The sequence below is a fragment of the Carica papaya genome, chromosome 6 (genome assembly GCF_054855325.1).
Source record: "Carica papaya isolate Zhongbai chromosome 6, ASM5485532v1, whole genome shotgun sequence".
Taxonomy (NCBI): domain Eukaryota; kingdom Viridiplantae; phylum Streptophyta; class Magnoliopsida; order Brassicales; family Caricaceae; genus Carica; species Carica papaya.
The window spans coordinates 30,429,228-30,446,087 of NC_142314.1; the positions used below are offsets into that span (position 1 = coordinate 30,429,228).

The 16,860-nt window shown below is 34.4% G+C and overlaps 1 protein-coding gene across 1 annotated transcript; it reads right to left on the reverse strand.

Annotated features, from left to right (window-relative positions):
- Positions 1–194: 194 nt before the first annotated feature.
- Positions 195–16,166, reverse strand: LOC110815965 (Zn-dependent exopeptidases superfamily protein). The gene is made up of 21 exons (XM_088221952.1): positions 15,757–16,166; positions 15,377–15,462; positions 15,075–15,176; positions 13,255–13,361; positions 13,061–13,161; positions 10,538–10,625; positions 10,036–10,124; positions 9,475–9,614; positions 9,204–9,369; positions 8,954–9,089; positions 8,683–8,779; positions 8,398–8,518; positions 8,251–8,310; positions 8,032–8,150; positions 7,458–7,582; positions 3,869–4,093; positions 3,515–3,675; positions 2,691–2,851; positions 1,726–1,808; positions 1,554–1,639; positions 195–413 (listed from the first exon to the last, which is right to left on the reverse strand). Exons 1-21 carry the CDS (start codon positions 15,967–15,969, stop codon positions 270–272), a joined length of 2,610 nt encoding a protein of 869 aa, XP_088078078.1. The 5' UTR covers positions 15,970–16,166; the 3' UTR covers positions 195–269.
- Between the last annotated feature and the right edge of the window lie 694 nt (positions 16,167–16,860).

A 16,860-nucleotide genomic window follows, 5' to 3' on the forward strand; every position in this document is an offset into this window, starting at 1 on the left:
CGTAACATGTTATATAGTAGATAAATTAGCAGAGCATTAATTGAGTGATCAAACAAAATCTTTAATTGAGATTGAACTATGTAATCAGAATATTAGGTTCTTAATGGCACAATTGTGCAAGGGTTGTGCCTTTCAAAATGCATTTAACCAATCCAAAACAATAACAAAGTTTACCTAAAATATGAAGATTGAACTATATAATCAACCCATTTTATTTTCATGTAATGATATGATTATTCAAGATTGAGTACGTCCAACATATATTTATGCTAGAAGATATAGCTCGAAACAAAACTAGAAAAAGCGATAACATCCGCCCAGTCAGGGAAAAGGCTTTTCAACTTGTTTGTTCCATCGACCAGAACCTGGTCCAATACAGCCACATCCACCCTCAAATCTTCAGTGCTGCTAGCCTACAATTCACCTTAAATCAATCAAGTAATTGTTTGGATGACAAAAAACAAACTTGTAGGCGAACCAGGGATCAATTTTAAAGGAAGATTTATTGGTTATCTCTTTCAATATCTTAGCTCATTCACTATTAGTACTCTCTCTATCATAAATGGGGCCACTTAAACTATCCAATAGAATCAAGAGGAAGGCCAGTGCTGTTGCAGGGATGGTGTTGCCAGTTCTAGGGCCCTGCTTCGTGTGCAGTTTGAAGATCGAAATGATATTAGTGATAGAAGCACAGAGAGTTGATGCATTCGGCAAAGAGAACCTATCAAAATGTTGATAGTCTCTAGAGGCAACCAGGTGTATCGAAGAATGTTGGGGCCAAAATTTCTAAATCCAAAATAATTCTAGTGCCAGGATGTGGAATATAGAGAGTACACTTTCAGAGAATGAGCCTATACTTAACAAGCCTAGGCATTTGGACAGAAAAATCAACTTTAACAGACCTAGGCCTTTCTTTATTAAAGATTGCAAATCCATGACAGAAGCACTTTAAGCACCGAATATAAAACATTGTTTAGACATGAAGACAGATAAGCAGTTTGGAATTAAAGGTCCATGTCAGCAAGTTCTTTCATCTATTAGCTAAACTTCCATAGGAGCTACTATCTGCAAAGTTTGGTGGTGAAGAGGAAATAGGCCTACAGAATTACTAACTATTACATACTAGTGTGCTAGTTAGCATAGCATAAGGTAGAAAAGAAGAATGAGAGGGAAAGAAAACTTGAGCAATTGTCAAGTGAAACGGAGAGGTGAAAGGAATAAATGAAGAAGTCAAAGGTTAGAAGAGTGTAGCAGATAACAGAATCATAGGAGAAATGTGCTTCAAAGTCTATTCCAGAACAAATAAGGTTGCATCACATCAACTTAACTTTTAACAGCATTTTTCTCCTGACATAATTAAGAGATTTATGGTTCCAAACTTCTGTGTATTTTGTTTATTCATCCTTGTTAGATGAAAATGATTTAGGAGATTTTACAGATATCTTTGTCCGTTAATTCTGTGCAAATTCCTTATACGTAATTATATTCTCCTGGCGCTGCACTAATGGATTCTCTTTTTCTTCTGAAAAAAAAAAAACATGAAAAGACTTTACCTCTAACCAAAAGGTCCAGTTCTTGTTGCTGCCTCCGCTAAGTCTACAAATATACGATGGTGGGCCACCATCAGCTGCTTCTGGAGCTGCAAAAATTTCCAGGCTTGTTAAAGCACATGAAATAATGGATATTCTTGCCAAATTCAAACAGAAGCAGTAACTTCTTAGGTACCTGGAATTCTATTATCTGCAAATGACCAACCAGATAAAGGGCCGGTAATGTTAAGAACTGTAACCCAAATCTCCTCCAAGGAGCTGAAGGAAAGACAACTTAAAATTTAAGTAACCCATGGCCATTAGACTATAAAGCCTCATAAAAATCTCTAGAGGTCATTCTTTTCCAACCAAAAACATGTGAAATAAATACAGCAAACCAAAAGAGAACCAATCTTTCTTACCAATTACATTGAAATTGCACACATGAAATATTAGAGTTACCAAAATCAAAATTCGTAATAAATAGTCAAGATACAATCCTTTTTTTTCGATATTGTTTGGGCCCACACAGAACTCAAAGCAATCATGTCTTATGGCAATCGTTTATTCCACTGGTAAAAAATCATATGAGTTTAATATTGTAGATTAATAGGTTAAATCTGCAAATAGCACATGCTTATATTCTATCACCATAACTGTTAACCCATTGATTAAGTGACCAATTATTTTAAAACTTAATCTGATAGAAAATGTTTCAACTTTATCATTTATATTCTAACATGCTCAAGGTGTATGAAATTATAACAAGAACAAAAACCTAAAAGTATGCCAGCTGAGCAAATTAAGTGCCTTCAAGGGAAAGCTCAAGTTTGAGCAATAATTGGAGAATAATTAAAGAAGTGGCTAGAATTCACATAGTTTGAACAATTTTCCAAGCCTTCACTGGACAGATCAATTTTGAACAACAACTGGATAATAACTAAAGAAGGCCAGGACATGGATTTTCCATCACCTAATACTTAGCTAAAGAAATATCGAAGATCACACTTATGCAAAATGCTGAAAAAATAATACATTCAGTGACCTAAGCTTCCATATCCCATGTTTGATCAGTGCTAGATACATCCTAATACTCAACGAACCAAATTTATGCAAATAAATATCACCCAATTGGTCAAATATGCCTCTAGCTTAACTCACCCTAGGGAAAGTTCCAAATAAACTCTTCGACTTCCATTACTTGACATTTCTTGAGGCCTGTAATTAAATAAGAAGGGAAAAGAGGAATATCGCTTTGAAATCTCATCACTTCTAGCAGGAAACTTCAAACCTCTGATCAAAAAAGATGCTGGATAAAGTGCCTGTCACAGAAACAGTGTTAGAAATTGTTTAACCACAACTTTCTGATTTTCAGACAAATATTTTCACAATTGGTTGCAACTAATGACAACTTCATCTAATTTAGTTTTTGGCATGCATATAAACATACTTACTAGCCTCGGATTGAACAAAAACAATATTGTTTTATATGTTCTTTAAGGATAACAGCCTGAAAATCACTGAAGAAAGCAAGAACCCCTTATGCAGTACAAGGACCACCTATTACAACATAAACCTCAAATATGATATATTAAGGAGGGAAATGCACGTGTCCACCGCATGTGCGTGTTTGTGTACGAAAGAGAGAGAGAGAGAGTTGTAGTATTGTTATTGACATGTAGGTTACCATGGAATCTCTCATAATGGAAACAATTCAGAGCTTTGGCAGAGGTTGGAATCCTTGAAGGGGAACGCCTCATATATATGCATTACAGGGCAACTCTACAGCTTGTTGGTAAATAAAAAAAACTTTTGGGTAGAAGTTTACTTCCTTACTTAGTAGGAGCAGAAAGAAGAGGATTAGCTCCATGCAAGTACACAAGTAACAAGCTTTTAGAAGGATAAATAGTTTGATTCAAGCAGAAATATGTTCTTCCAGAAAAGAAAGTGAACAAACTTTTAGCCTGGAACTTAAAACCACGTACCAACCAGCTCTCCCTCTGGGAGATATTTGCAGTTTGGAAAGAGATTCCTGAACTAATGTGCAATTCCTTTGCCATTTCAGGTGCATACTTGGAAAGAAACAACAAAGAGTTGGAATCAACCACGGCAAATTCATAGCTTGAGTCGATAATCTGATTTGCACCTGTCAATCTCGGGAGCAAAACAGTCACTTCAGAGGACAGTGAAACCCAAAATTTAAAATCACCAACTAAGATGACTTTGAATAATGTTATAACATGACAATGCACTCCTGAGAATGTATCATGAGCAGAAACAATCTTCTAGATGGATAAAGTTCCAAACAACATTGGAGTATCAACTGCATATTCTAGTACCTCCAGTAACATAGGTATGTTGGAAAACAACTCTCTTAGGTGCATCTCTGCTATAGGGAAAGAACTGCAATGATAGTGCCAAGACAAGCACACAAAGATGCAAAAAGAATTTCAAGATGGATGCCCTGGCTAGCCAATGACCACAGACAGGTATTAGAGGGCCAAAACACCAACCGGTTACAAGTCCAATGATTGCTGCTACAACAGCATCAGGAAGGTAATACCCTGCAAGCAGATATTAATCAAATGAAATAATCACAACCAAATATGGTAATCAAATGAAGATAATTACAACCAAATATGTTAGATCATGATTGCTATATAGGAGAAAGGACTAGTCAAAGGTTCCTTTTTCTTTTTTACTTCAAGCCCATATCAAAGGGTACAAAACCTGAGGCATGCCACTATCTTGTAGACATAGAAGGAAGCAACTGGCCACCTGAACTGAAGGTTGCCGGTTCCTAGTCTTGGCAGAATAATTCAAGCAAATCAAGTCATGATGTTTGATCCAGTACAAGTTTGCCAGTACCTTTGCTACCATGTTTTCCTTGTTACTTTGATAATACTTAAAGATCTCCAAGAGTGAAGTACTCAAAGCAACTTTGGCATACTTCCCCGATTAATTCCATTATAGTAGGATGAGTTTATTACTCAAATTGACATGACAACTACTTCCCAAATACTACAAACTATCTTATACTAGGAATAGCAATTATGGAATATTAAACAAAATAAATTGTCATTTGACAGGTGGCAAACAAGTAAAATTAAAGTTTCCACAAAACTAAATTTAAAAATCAATTTTCTTTTGCCTTATTAAATCTTCCGCAACTTCATTAGCAGCAAGGGATGCATTGAGAATTGGCTGCCTGCCAAAGAAAAAACACTTTATATGGTGGAAATAGTATCACCAAGAATTTTTCTGAATCATCTTTTTAGTACAAAAGAAAGAAAGCAAAGTCTATACTAGTACCAATTTTACCATTAAGGTGGTATCCCCTTCACTAATATCCCAACAAGCTTGAAATAAACCTAGAGAAAGACAATTAGGCCTTGACCTTAGTTTTGCTAGATAGCAGACAGCTATTTTAATCTCTCCTCCTTCAATGGTCTCTCCAACCAACTAGCTTTTCTTTCTTGTAGTGGGAACCAATCTAAGCCCTAAATAAATGGGCAACCATATTTTCCTCATAAAGTTTTCTAATAAAAATCAGTTTTTTCAAACTCAAGAGAGGACAGGTCCAAAATGATGTCATTACCTTGCACTCCTAGCTCCTTTATCATAATTTACGCTATCTGCCATTTGTCACTATGGAAAAGCTCAGTTGTAGCAGGACCATCCTTAGCCCATATAACTCTACATAGGACTAACTAATCTCTCCCTTAAAAAAAAAATCCTCAAGCTCCTCTGCTTAGCAGATAATCTTGAACGCTCATCTTCTGGAAGAGACATTTCACACCTTGGTTTATCGAAGTAATCAAATTGATTAAGAAGCTATTGTTTCTTAACTCTCACATCTCCAAAACATTGTTCCACGCCTTGAACTTCTCCTTAATATACTCAACAATCTTATAACCTTGTACAACCCCCCTCCCCCCCCCCCCACCCAAACCAACCTCATTGAAATCCGTCCACCATTCTTTCAGTAGTTTGAAAAATATATCCTGTTGAGTCCACATAATCCTAAATCTAAAAAGTGAACGGCCCATTTCCTTCTTCATGACTCCAGCAGAAAGGAAATTGATTAGACTCATGACCTCGACATTTATTACCTTGGTGTCCATGAAAGACAAAAATATATCAGAATCTTTTGAAAGATATAGGCAAGCTAGTATGTAAGCCTACAAACACACAAAGAGATCCCAACCACAAGTTGGGCTTGGCAGAGGAAAATGTACTTATCAATAAGGAGATGTATCAAAATTAGTCGGAAACTTAATTATCTGTCTCATATAAGGTTCAGTGTTCCTCATGTAGTACATGTAATAAGTCAGTTCATGTACAATTTTAAAAGATGCACCTACAGGAGGTATACAAAGTATAAAATTACCTGAAAGGAACTCCAGAAAAGGCATCATGTTCAAAATTAATATCGGACTGGTACAGGAAGCCTATATTGATGCTGACTATATTAGATCAATAGTGGATGGAGCATCTATAATAGGGTACTACACCTTCTTTGAAGGAAATCTTACTATATGGAGAAGCAAGAAGTAAAATGTGGTAGCAAGATCAAATGCAAAATCAGAAATTTTGAGAGTAGCACAAGGAATTTGCAAGCTGTTATAGTTAAAGATTATCTTGGAAGATTTGACGATTAAGTGAGATGGTCTGATGATACTTTATTGTGACAACAAATCTGAGATCAACATTGCCTACAATTCGGTATAACATTGTAGGACCAAGCACATTAACATTGACGAACATTTTATCAAATAAAAATTAGACAATGGCTTGATTTGCACACTCTATGTGCCCATCAACTCTCAACTTGCAGTATGCTCACTAAAAATCGCAATCCAGCACTTCAGATAATTGTTAACAAGTGGGCATGTACAATGTCTCTTCACCAATTTGATGGAGAGTGTTGGAAATTTTATATTTACAATACTTTTATAGAAGGATATATTCGTAAAAATATGCTTATCTAATTAATTATTTAGGATCCTTTTCTTCATCCTAAAGTTGTGTATATAAAGGGCCAAATTATTCTCCTGTAAGGCCTGCATCATCAGAAGGTTGTGCTTCACACGCTGTAGATGGGTGCTGAGGATGATGACTGATTTTAGCCTCTATCCAATGTCGTGAATTTCTACTCCACTTTTTAACCAATGCCCCGTTCTCCTGATTCTTCCTCAATAAATGCTTTTGAACGACACTCTTTTTTGTCCAGTTCTGGTTTCCCCTGTTCAGAAAACCTGTCTGGGCCTCCATGTCACAACCATCTATGGAGTCAGTCAAGCCCGTTTTGATTTTTGGTCTTAGTAGCCCATATGCTTGTTGTATTTTTGGTAGTGAATCTGCTTAGGCCGCTCTACATGACTTATGAGAGCTGTCCAAGGTTTATTTGTTGAGGTATGGGGTCTTGATCCTGTGATAGAAAAATGGTGGTAGAAGTAAAGGAGATAGGTGAAAGAGTTGAAAAGTAGAAGAATTTGATAAAAGGAGCTGAAAGGTAAACAATGAAATAAGAGGAAAAGAATTAGAGGAGACGAGAAGCTAGCAGATGAGGTGAAGCTAAGCTGAAGAGAGCAGACATTTCCTGGCCATAATGTTCAATGGGTTACAGAGGGACCAAAAGGGAGATTAGGGTTGTCATGTGCATGCACCACCAAGAGAAGGAAGAGCACTTTTAGGCTATTCTTTTAGGAAAGGCTATTGCAGATTTGTAGTATTTTTCTATTTCCCATAGAAGTGAGAAAACATAAGGATTTAGTTAATTTTTTAAAAATGACGGACCTGATCACAATTAATCTCAAAACATAAGGACCTTCACATAATTTATCTTTAAGATCAAAATTTGCACCGAATCGATCATATTGACTTCTAAATACAAACCAGAATTAAAAAAAGTTCAGAAAGACTAACCATATGGGGGTGGAACTGCTCCCATCATGCCCATCTTCTCTATAAAAAATTGTATAAGAAAACCACCAAAATAAACTGCGTATAAAAGGCACGGTACTAGAGGCATCACGTAAAATATTGCTGACCTGGAAAAAACAACTTTCAGCATATCAGGTCTTAATTTTTTTTTTTTTTCATATGATTAATTAACTTTTTCATATAAGATCTGGATTTTGATGCTAAAGAAATAATAATAAGCACAAGCAAATCAGGACGAACTTTATTTCCATAAAATTAAAAAGATTCTATTCGAGATTAGCAAATTAAAAAAGATTCTTGATGTACAATAACTTACTGTGCCACAAAATCAATAGCTTCCCCCAATAAAAATAGTGTATTCATATTGTTAATATGCTAACAATATTTTAAGACTCTCTTGACTTGACACTACCAAGAAGCTAATGACATAGATTTTCTTTTTTTAAGCAGCAAATGATATAGATAATTCTTCTATATAAATAAATTTGATATAAAGAAATAATGCACTTTAATGGTTAACATGCAAAACTTAAACCTAAATAATTGAAAGCCATACCAGAGTGATTGATGGCCAAAAGACCTGACAGATAGGCGGAAGGAGATCCATGCAGGAAGCATGAAAGCTGACAAGAGGAAAGTCAAGAATCCACCACTCAGCCCAGCAACAAGATAAGCCTGTTTCATAAGTTGATTAACCATTGTAACTTACATGATGTATAACATACACATCTTAAAGGTTATATTTTATCTGACAAGTATTCATTGCACTACATACCAAAGTAAACAAAGCATAAAATCCAAAAGCTCCCCAAAACCTCACTTCTTCAGATAGTGGCTGCAAGATAAACATAAGATTTCATGTTTTCTATGACAAACTTGGCCTCATCAACATTACTAAGGAACAATCAAATCAAAATTCTACCTCTTTTGATGTCCTAACATCCTTTGAAGGTGGGAAATAACTCAAAACAAGTCTTGGGAGTAACAAACCAACAAGCGAGCAGGGAACGAACAGCATAAAAGCCAAGTATGGATTTGAGAACCTGCATTTTGATTCCACCATGTCAACATGTCTCAGCAATACTTACAAGTCCTAGAGTAACCTATTTCAAAATTAGAAAAAAAAAAAAAACCTATGATCCATACATATATAGAACTATATGAAAACAGCATAACAAGAAACTAGTTTTATTGAAAAAGATCTAACCAGCTCATACTATAACTGGAGAACTGCAATCTGAAGACTGAAAAGGCAACGGGAAACACAATAGCAAGTATAATCCCGGATGCATGAAGCATTACTCCTGCAAATTTAAAACTTTGCTTCTATTATGAGGAAATTCTGTAGATTATGGAGTTAATATAAAAAAATTGTAACATGGAAAAAACACCTATGCAACCTAGATATGGCAAAACTAACAATAAAGATGGAAAATCGCAACTATTCAAAATACACAAATCAGCAGAAAGGTTTCTACCTTTCAGAAAATCCCAGAAGGTTGCATACCAAGACCGTAACCCAGGATTTAGCAAACACAAAAAGAATGGCATAGCAAGGAAGATAGCAAGAGGAGTAGTATGAAGTACCAAAGCTACCTTTTTTGAGTAGAATACCTGAAAGATTAACAATCACCACAGAAGAAATAAAATACCACTTAAATAATTGATTTATTTGTCATCTAAATAGAAGCCACAAAAAGCACAATTTCCCCGCCTATTATAGCATACCATGAACCAAGTTAAGTAATCAAAGAAAACAGCTCGTTCCTCTTTGTTATAATCAGCATTAGCCACAAGGGATCCTCTTTCATGGACAATCTTGAGCTTAGAAGAATTGGTGAATGCCTTGAGAACACTGAATAAATTGTCTCCACGTGCTTGCATGCTTCCAGGTCTGGTTTAATGAGGTTCCATCAAACCAACATGCTTAAGGGCAAAATATATCAAAATCAAAATCATATAAGTAAATATGTACCAAAGTAGCAGAAGTAAAGCATACAATAGTCTATCCACTGTGTCATAGGATGTATGGTAATAATAACCACCAAGAAGAAAGATAATATCCAGGCCAGGAATACTGCCATAATCTTGGGAAAATATTCTGTAATCTGTGTCACCAGGAATAACAGGAAAAACATCCTGGAAAAAAGAGCATTAGACTGTTTAGTTATTTCACTTAAAGCCAGTCAATACAGCAGCATAAGTAAGGCATGGCAACAAAGGAAGAAAAGGTCTAGGGAAGGAAGGAACAGGACTGAATTTGAGAGGCAGAATAAATGGATTTCACAATTAAAACCTAATAACAGAGTGTAAATATTATTGAAGCAATATTTGAGATTATGAGACAGCGGATCTTATTTCATCATTCAAGGACAGAATAAGAGTCAACAGAAAATATCAAGTGATAAGTGACACCAATCAAATGGTTTTAGACTAAACTAACAATGTGAGGGGTTGGGGGGAGGGAGAGAGAGAGAGAGAGAGAGAGAGAGAGAGAGAGAGAGAGAGAGAGAGAGAGAGAGAGAGAGAGAGAGAGAGAGAGAGAGAGAGAGAGAGAGACCTGAGCAGCACTATGTGCCATGGGATACACAGCTGATTGAGCATATAAATGGGAAGGCCAAGAACCAGGTCCAGATTGACAGACTAAATCTACACTTTCAAAAGAGAACAACTCAACAAAGAGATCTTACATCACTTTATGACGCAATTAACAGGACACGTAAATTAAACATAAAAGAACAAATTCTAGACTAATCCACAAGTAGTAAATGAATGATTCGAGACCAGACTATAGGAATGACATTCATGGTGCCAATACCTAAATGATATTCTTACACTTGTTATTTAAAAAAAAAAAGCTATGGACTCACTTCATTTAAAAAACTAGAGGAATGAAAAATATTCTAAATGAATTTTTTATGCTATAAATGAATTATTCGAGACAAGAAACACCTTTTCCAGACAACATCAAGCAACTTAACTACTAAGATAAAAGAAAGTTGATATGTTCTATTATCTTCAAATTTTTAAATTTTGCAGAAATAGCAATAGGTATAGCCTACCAAGACCTCCTGTCCCAGATGCTTCCACATCTATAAAAGCACCAACCGAATCCTTCCATCTATTTGTCTTCATGAAGCCATGTGCACCCTAAAAGTCATAAAAGAACTCCATACAATAAGCTTTGAAATGTAAAAAAGTCCAAACAATAGCAGTGGCAATTAACTAAACAACTTATGGCAGTACAGATTGTAACAACTTGATCATTTCTTAGGCTTGAGTTTCCTCGCTGTGGCAAACCTAAGGCCTTTCTTTTTTTGTGTCTCAGGGATTTTGTTATTGTTTTCTTGCTGCTAACTGTTAATGACTCAGTTAGTTTGTGGAAATGACTTTATGAAGGAAAAAGTGAAATTTTTTTCTGTTGTTTGAGTAACGTTGCAAAAATATTTTCCATTTTTGGCATGCATGTAGGTATCATCAAAGTTCAGCAAAAAAGTTTTTGAAAGGGTGGTTATATTAACACCACATCGAGGGGTTTAACCCAATTATAGCAAGGTTTACAAACCAATTAAACTATCAATAAGGTTCCCTAAGTTCTCAGCAAAGAAAAGAGGATGGCCCTTAATCAGAATGTAGAGGGTCTTGAACCAAAACTAATATAGGATCAGTACCCCCAAAAGCCCGCCCTTTTATTCCTTTCCTTTCCAAATAACCTAGAAGGTAGCCAAGAGGATAGGAGATAAAAGCTTCTTAGGCTTATTGACTCAGATGCCTTGCCAAGCCCAAATTTAATCAGCCACCAACCTTGCTGTCATAATAATGACAGTAAACCTCCTAAAAAATGTTCGAATTTCCAATTCTAAATGAGTCACTAATAACTCTATGGAGGTGCACTAGGCACCAACACATGCACTAGTTTTTGTTTTTGAAAATTGGGTTTTAAAAATAATATGGATGGAAAAATATAAGATGTCCGTTAAGCGACATACGCTTTATAATAATAGCTAAATATTTTTGGATTAAAAAGGAAACTGAAACAAATAAAAAATGTTCGTACAAAATTAAACTAAATGCCATTATCAAGATACCAACACAAGCAACAAACTTTATGAGTATGAAAGTAAAGGCTACGAAAATAAGGACCGGATCCTAGGTCATTTAAGAAACTAAGCTAATGACCTCTTGATTTTCATAGCCTGTATGCTTCCCTGTCAAACAGTAATCCCTACAAACAATCAAATGAATTCATGTCCCGCCACCAAGCATATGCAAAAATGCCAAATAGAGATCATCACAAGCATAATCCATCTCGCAGCTCATTGTCAACATTCTACTTTCCAACAAAATATAAGTTAATCAAACATTCATAAAAGAGTTCCAACAAGCATGATTTATAGCACTCCTATTCATTTTTACACCTATATAATCAATCTAACAGAATGATTAAGAACTAAATGAAACTAGAAAAGCACAGACATTAAGAGAGAAAGAAACAGAAAAGGCTAGCCTGGTTAACCTTCTAAGGAAAAGGTAAGTTATAACCAGTCAACAGTTTGATATGCGGACACATCCTTTCCCTATATAAAAAATCTACCATTCATCTTGATAACAAGAAAGGGAAAGGAAACAGCTCTTGTTGAGATGACAAAAGCAACTTCCCCCAATATGCCTGTATAGAAGCCAATTTAGATTTTTCTGATAAGGAAAATCAAGATGAGAATTCAATTCCTACAATCTAATTCATCAAAATAAATTTATTGGTCTTACTATTAATACAACCAGTTTGGACGATAATTACGAAATAGAGGCAACAAAAATGAAAGAAAACACAGCAACAGAAAACCAAATTCAAGGGAACTTTCACATATCATAAACAACTTTTGTGAGAAGAAACTGCATAAAATCCTTACGCTATGAGAAAAAGAAACTGCATAAAATCCTTCACTTTTAACATCATGCCAGTTGGGATTGCAAGCTGAAACATTATTAAATACACAGTAATACACCACAAAGATGCAAGGCCAAATTTAAGACGTCCACACAGGCGCACAGAACCAATCAGGTGCTGGTAATTTTGTAAAATGAGATAAAATTAGGAATAACAATCAATTGAATTATCAATTTTTTCTTAACGTATGCTGTTTATACCCCGCCCATGATCCATCAACAGCAGCAGGAAAAAAAGAATTAAGGAGATGCCCCATTTATAATTCATATAGAAAGATGGTAAATAACAGTAAGATAACAAAGGAAGCTGTAAGAGATACAAGAATTTTATTGCATGAACAATGGACTTCACAGAACAGTGTCAAGCACAGAAGAACTTAACCAGGAAAAAAAACGGAAGAGAAGCATTGCATGAAAAACAGAACCTTGCTAGATGTTGATTTTGATAAATTACAAAAACCAAACAAAAATCTGAAAGAACACTAATTTCTAAAGTGACCTCCCTAGTCAAAAAGATATCTATGCAGAAATTCATGAATTTGATATCAAAAACAGAAACCTAGAAATTGCGTAATTTTGGAATAAATAATCCATTTACAGATTTTTTTGGTATATAATATATTAAAATAATATATTACCAACAAGAAAAGTTCTTCTGCACCATTGAAAAGAAAAATAATAGGTCGAGTAGGAACCCAGCCAGAATCTACACTAAGTCTTGCTAATTCCAGCAGAGATGCTGCAGATGCAGAAAACAAGATATTATAATTTGATTAAACAAGAATAGCCAGTATAACATCCAAAATTTGATTTAGATGCAGAATGTACCCACCAACACAAGAACCACAATCACCAGCACCAGGTGAGCCAAGTGGACTGTCAAAATGTGCATTCAGTAACACTGAGGGGTCAGTATCTTGTGAATCCAACGATGATATCCTGCCATTAAATAAAAGTTAAGTTTAATAAAAAAGTAGCAAGGTAAAAAGAATAATCCCTGTCAATACACCTAGAGATACACATCGATTACTGATCATAGTTGTGGAGAAAATATATATAAACTGGAAATTTGGAATACAATAATTTGATCTCTTAAGCTTTTAAAGTAAAAGCATTGGGATTGCCTCCAACATTTTCACCATAGTTTTCTTTTTTTTCTTGATGGGAAATAGTTGGGCAAAGGAAACTTGAACTTCGAATGCCCTAGTTGAGAGATGCACATATCGCCCAAGTCTGTGGGTGTAATTTTTCATGGTTGTTTACCATTTTCATTTTCTAAAAGTAGCAGAAGAGCAATTTTTTTGCTCAAATGGTATCCAAATTTTCTGACTTAGGTTCAAGCATAATCAAAATATTGGTAACGTTGCCAACAAAATACGTATGAAGATGTTTGTTTCTTAACCAAATGCTATAAAATAAAAGAAGGCTAATGGAAGCATATTCATTCTCTCAATCAATTATCAATTGCACTTCACTGAAATAACCACCACCACCACCAAGTAACCGAGTGGCTATCATTCATGCGTAAACTGTAATACATTCTATGATTCTCCAATTTTTACTTCCTCAATAGGATTCTAGATTTTTTATCATATAGGGAAAAATATCAAATTAATAAAGAAAGAGCACACAAGATCAAAGGACAAAGTATTCTCCTAAAACCATAGAAACCAAAAACACACAAAAACATTGTGCCTCTTAATTGCTATGTCTTGAAACATCATGAAAACGGAGGAAGAGAATAATGCTGTGTTGTTTATCATATGAAGTTTTACATATATATAATTGATTTCTGTACAAAATAACTAGCTATGGGCAGTTAAAATTTCAAAGGGAAATATTCAAGGGATGCACACCTTATACGCGAAAGATATTTACAGTACAAAAAGAAAGTAGATTAATTTTGAACTATGAAAGTACGGATGATAGCCAATGCTGCTCCTCAAAATGATCATAAATGTCTCACATACCCATCTTGCAAATCAATCCACGAAATTATACTGTCGAGACCTTTTGTAAAAGCATCAGCTAACTAGTCTCAAGAACCACTTAGTATATGTTCAAAATACCACTTACATTTTCCTTGATGAAATGTCTATTAATCTTAATGTGCTTTGTGTTGCCACTAAAAGCAGGTTTGTGGAATTGCCGATTATGCTTGTGGTCAGAGTAAAATGTTAGACCTTTCCCATCTAACACCTTCCATCCATGCAATAAATTCTGCAGCAATGCTAATTCACACACCCTAGGTCTTAGTTCTATATTCATCGGCATTAAACTTTGTTACTGCAGACTGTTTTTTACTTAAGTAACCAAGGTACTTCATACAAATTTATAATAGCCCAGTGTATACTTCTTGTCATAAGCTGAGGAATGAAACATAAGCTGTGGTCCCGTCGGATATCTCGACTAGGTAAAAGACCTTTTTATCCTCCTATTTTTCTCAATTTTTCACATCAAACCTTAGAATGTAAATGAAGCAGCACCACTTGCATGCATGTTATGCGATCACAATTAATAATTACAAATCTTTTTTCTTTTGAATTTAATAGCGAAAGAAACTGCCATTTAAAGATTTTCCAATTATTATGTTATTCTCTCAGGTCATGGACTAAAACCAACAAATATATCCAAATAAGCTAAGAAAGACACCTCATAATTATATTTGTATGATTTCTGTATCCAAGTGATATGCTGTAGCCCAAAAACATCATACTGAAGGAGCCACTAACCAGAGTCTCTTCAACATCAACTCTGCAAAATAACAATTTACAGTACATCAGTGAAATAGTGGAACTTCCTCGTGGTTACAATACATTAAAAGTGCACATTAAAATTAACTACAGATACCTACTAATTAGATGTAATAGGACCAGCCCACTAAAAACGGAAAATCATGACTTCATATTCAAAAAGAAACCAGCAAAAAAAGGCTATAAAAGAATCACACCAACCTTATATTGGATCCAGCTCTCTCCTTTAACATTTCTAACTGCCCTTTAATATACCGAGCAGCTTCTGTCAGTCCCGGACGTCCCTCCTACATTAACCACCAAGAATCTTCAATTAAATAATATGAACGTTCGGTTTCCAAAATCACATATAAGTTCCTTTGTTTTCTTTCACTTCCCAAAGTCCAAAGAAAAAAAAATCGGACAGAACCACAAAACAGGAATCATAGCAGGGAAACTAATAATAACAGAAGGAAGGAACTAATCATGATGCAAAATGAAATATCTGACAGAACCAACCAAACAGGAATCATAGCAAGGAAATTAATAACAGAAGGAATGAACTAATTATGAGGCAAAATACTATTGAATTGTTTATTTACTTGACGACCACCGATCTCTGCGGACAGGAATCGGACATGTTCAATAGCTCTAGCCTCAGAAAAACGATCGAGTGGTGCGTCGACGCCTAGCGACCTAATGAACTTATGGTGAATCACGCAGTAGACCAGTGCCGCCATTAAGCCATACATGACTGCGATAGAGAACAAAAATTTGAAACCAGTGACATCCCTGGGACCGATCTTTAACGCCATTTTTTCTCAGCAAATTGCGGATAACCTCAATCTCTTCCACTTCTTCTTCCTTTATGAGCTTTGGAAAAGCTATATAGAGTCAGCGGGAATCGGAGAAGAGAAATTTCATAAATGGAAGAAAACTCCCTCCACTGACGTTTGTTTCACGGGAGTCGTTTTGTCCTGGCTTTTCCTTTTTCCACAACGAGTCAAAATCATAAAGAGTTTATAATTACGCTTTGTACGAGGAGATAGCTCAGCAATGAAATGAAATGGAAACCAAATTAAAATAAATAAAATGAAATTAAAAATTATATTTTAGGTTAATTTTTTAATAAATTTATAAATTATAGAAAGTTTATATTACCACAACAAAAAATTGAATGTATATATTTATTTTACTAATAAATGAAATAATATATTCTAAATTTATATTGATATATAATATCAATTTTATCTTTTTAGGAAATACTTTAAATATCTTCTGCTTAAAGTAAATTTAAATAAATTTTAGATTTTCAAATATAACTTTATATAGTAGCATTATTTGAATAAATAAAAATAAAATTAAATAAAATAATTTTTACTCTATTTAGACAGGCTTATAATGAACAATTTTTATAAAAATATATATTATGAAGAATATATTATGCACAAATAATAATTGAGATATATAATAAATAGTAAATAAATAAAATAATTATTATAAATAATAGATTGTAATGGTATTGATTAACATATTATGTTAAGTAAATTAATAAATTGTGCTATATAATATTCTTTAAATATTTTGAGTAATATTTAAATCATATTTTTACATTTTAAAATTATTATAAACAATAAATATTTTGTTTTTTAACTAATTGAAAACAGATAAACAGTAAATTGTTATTAGAAATTTTAAATATATAA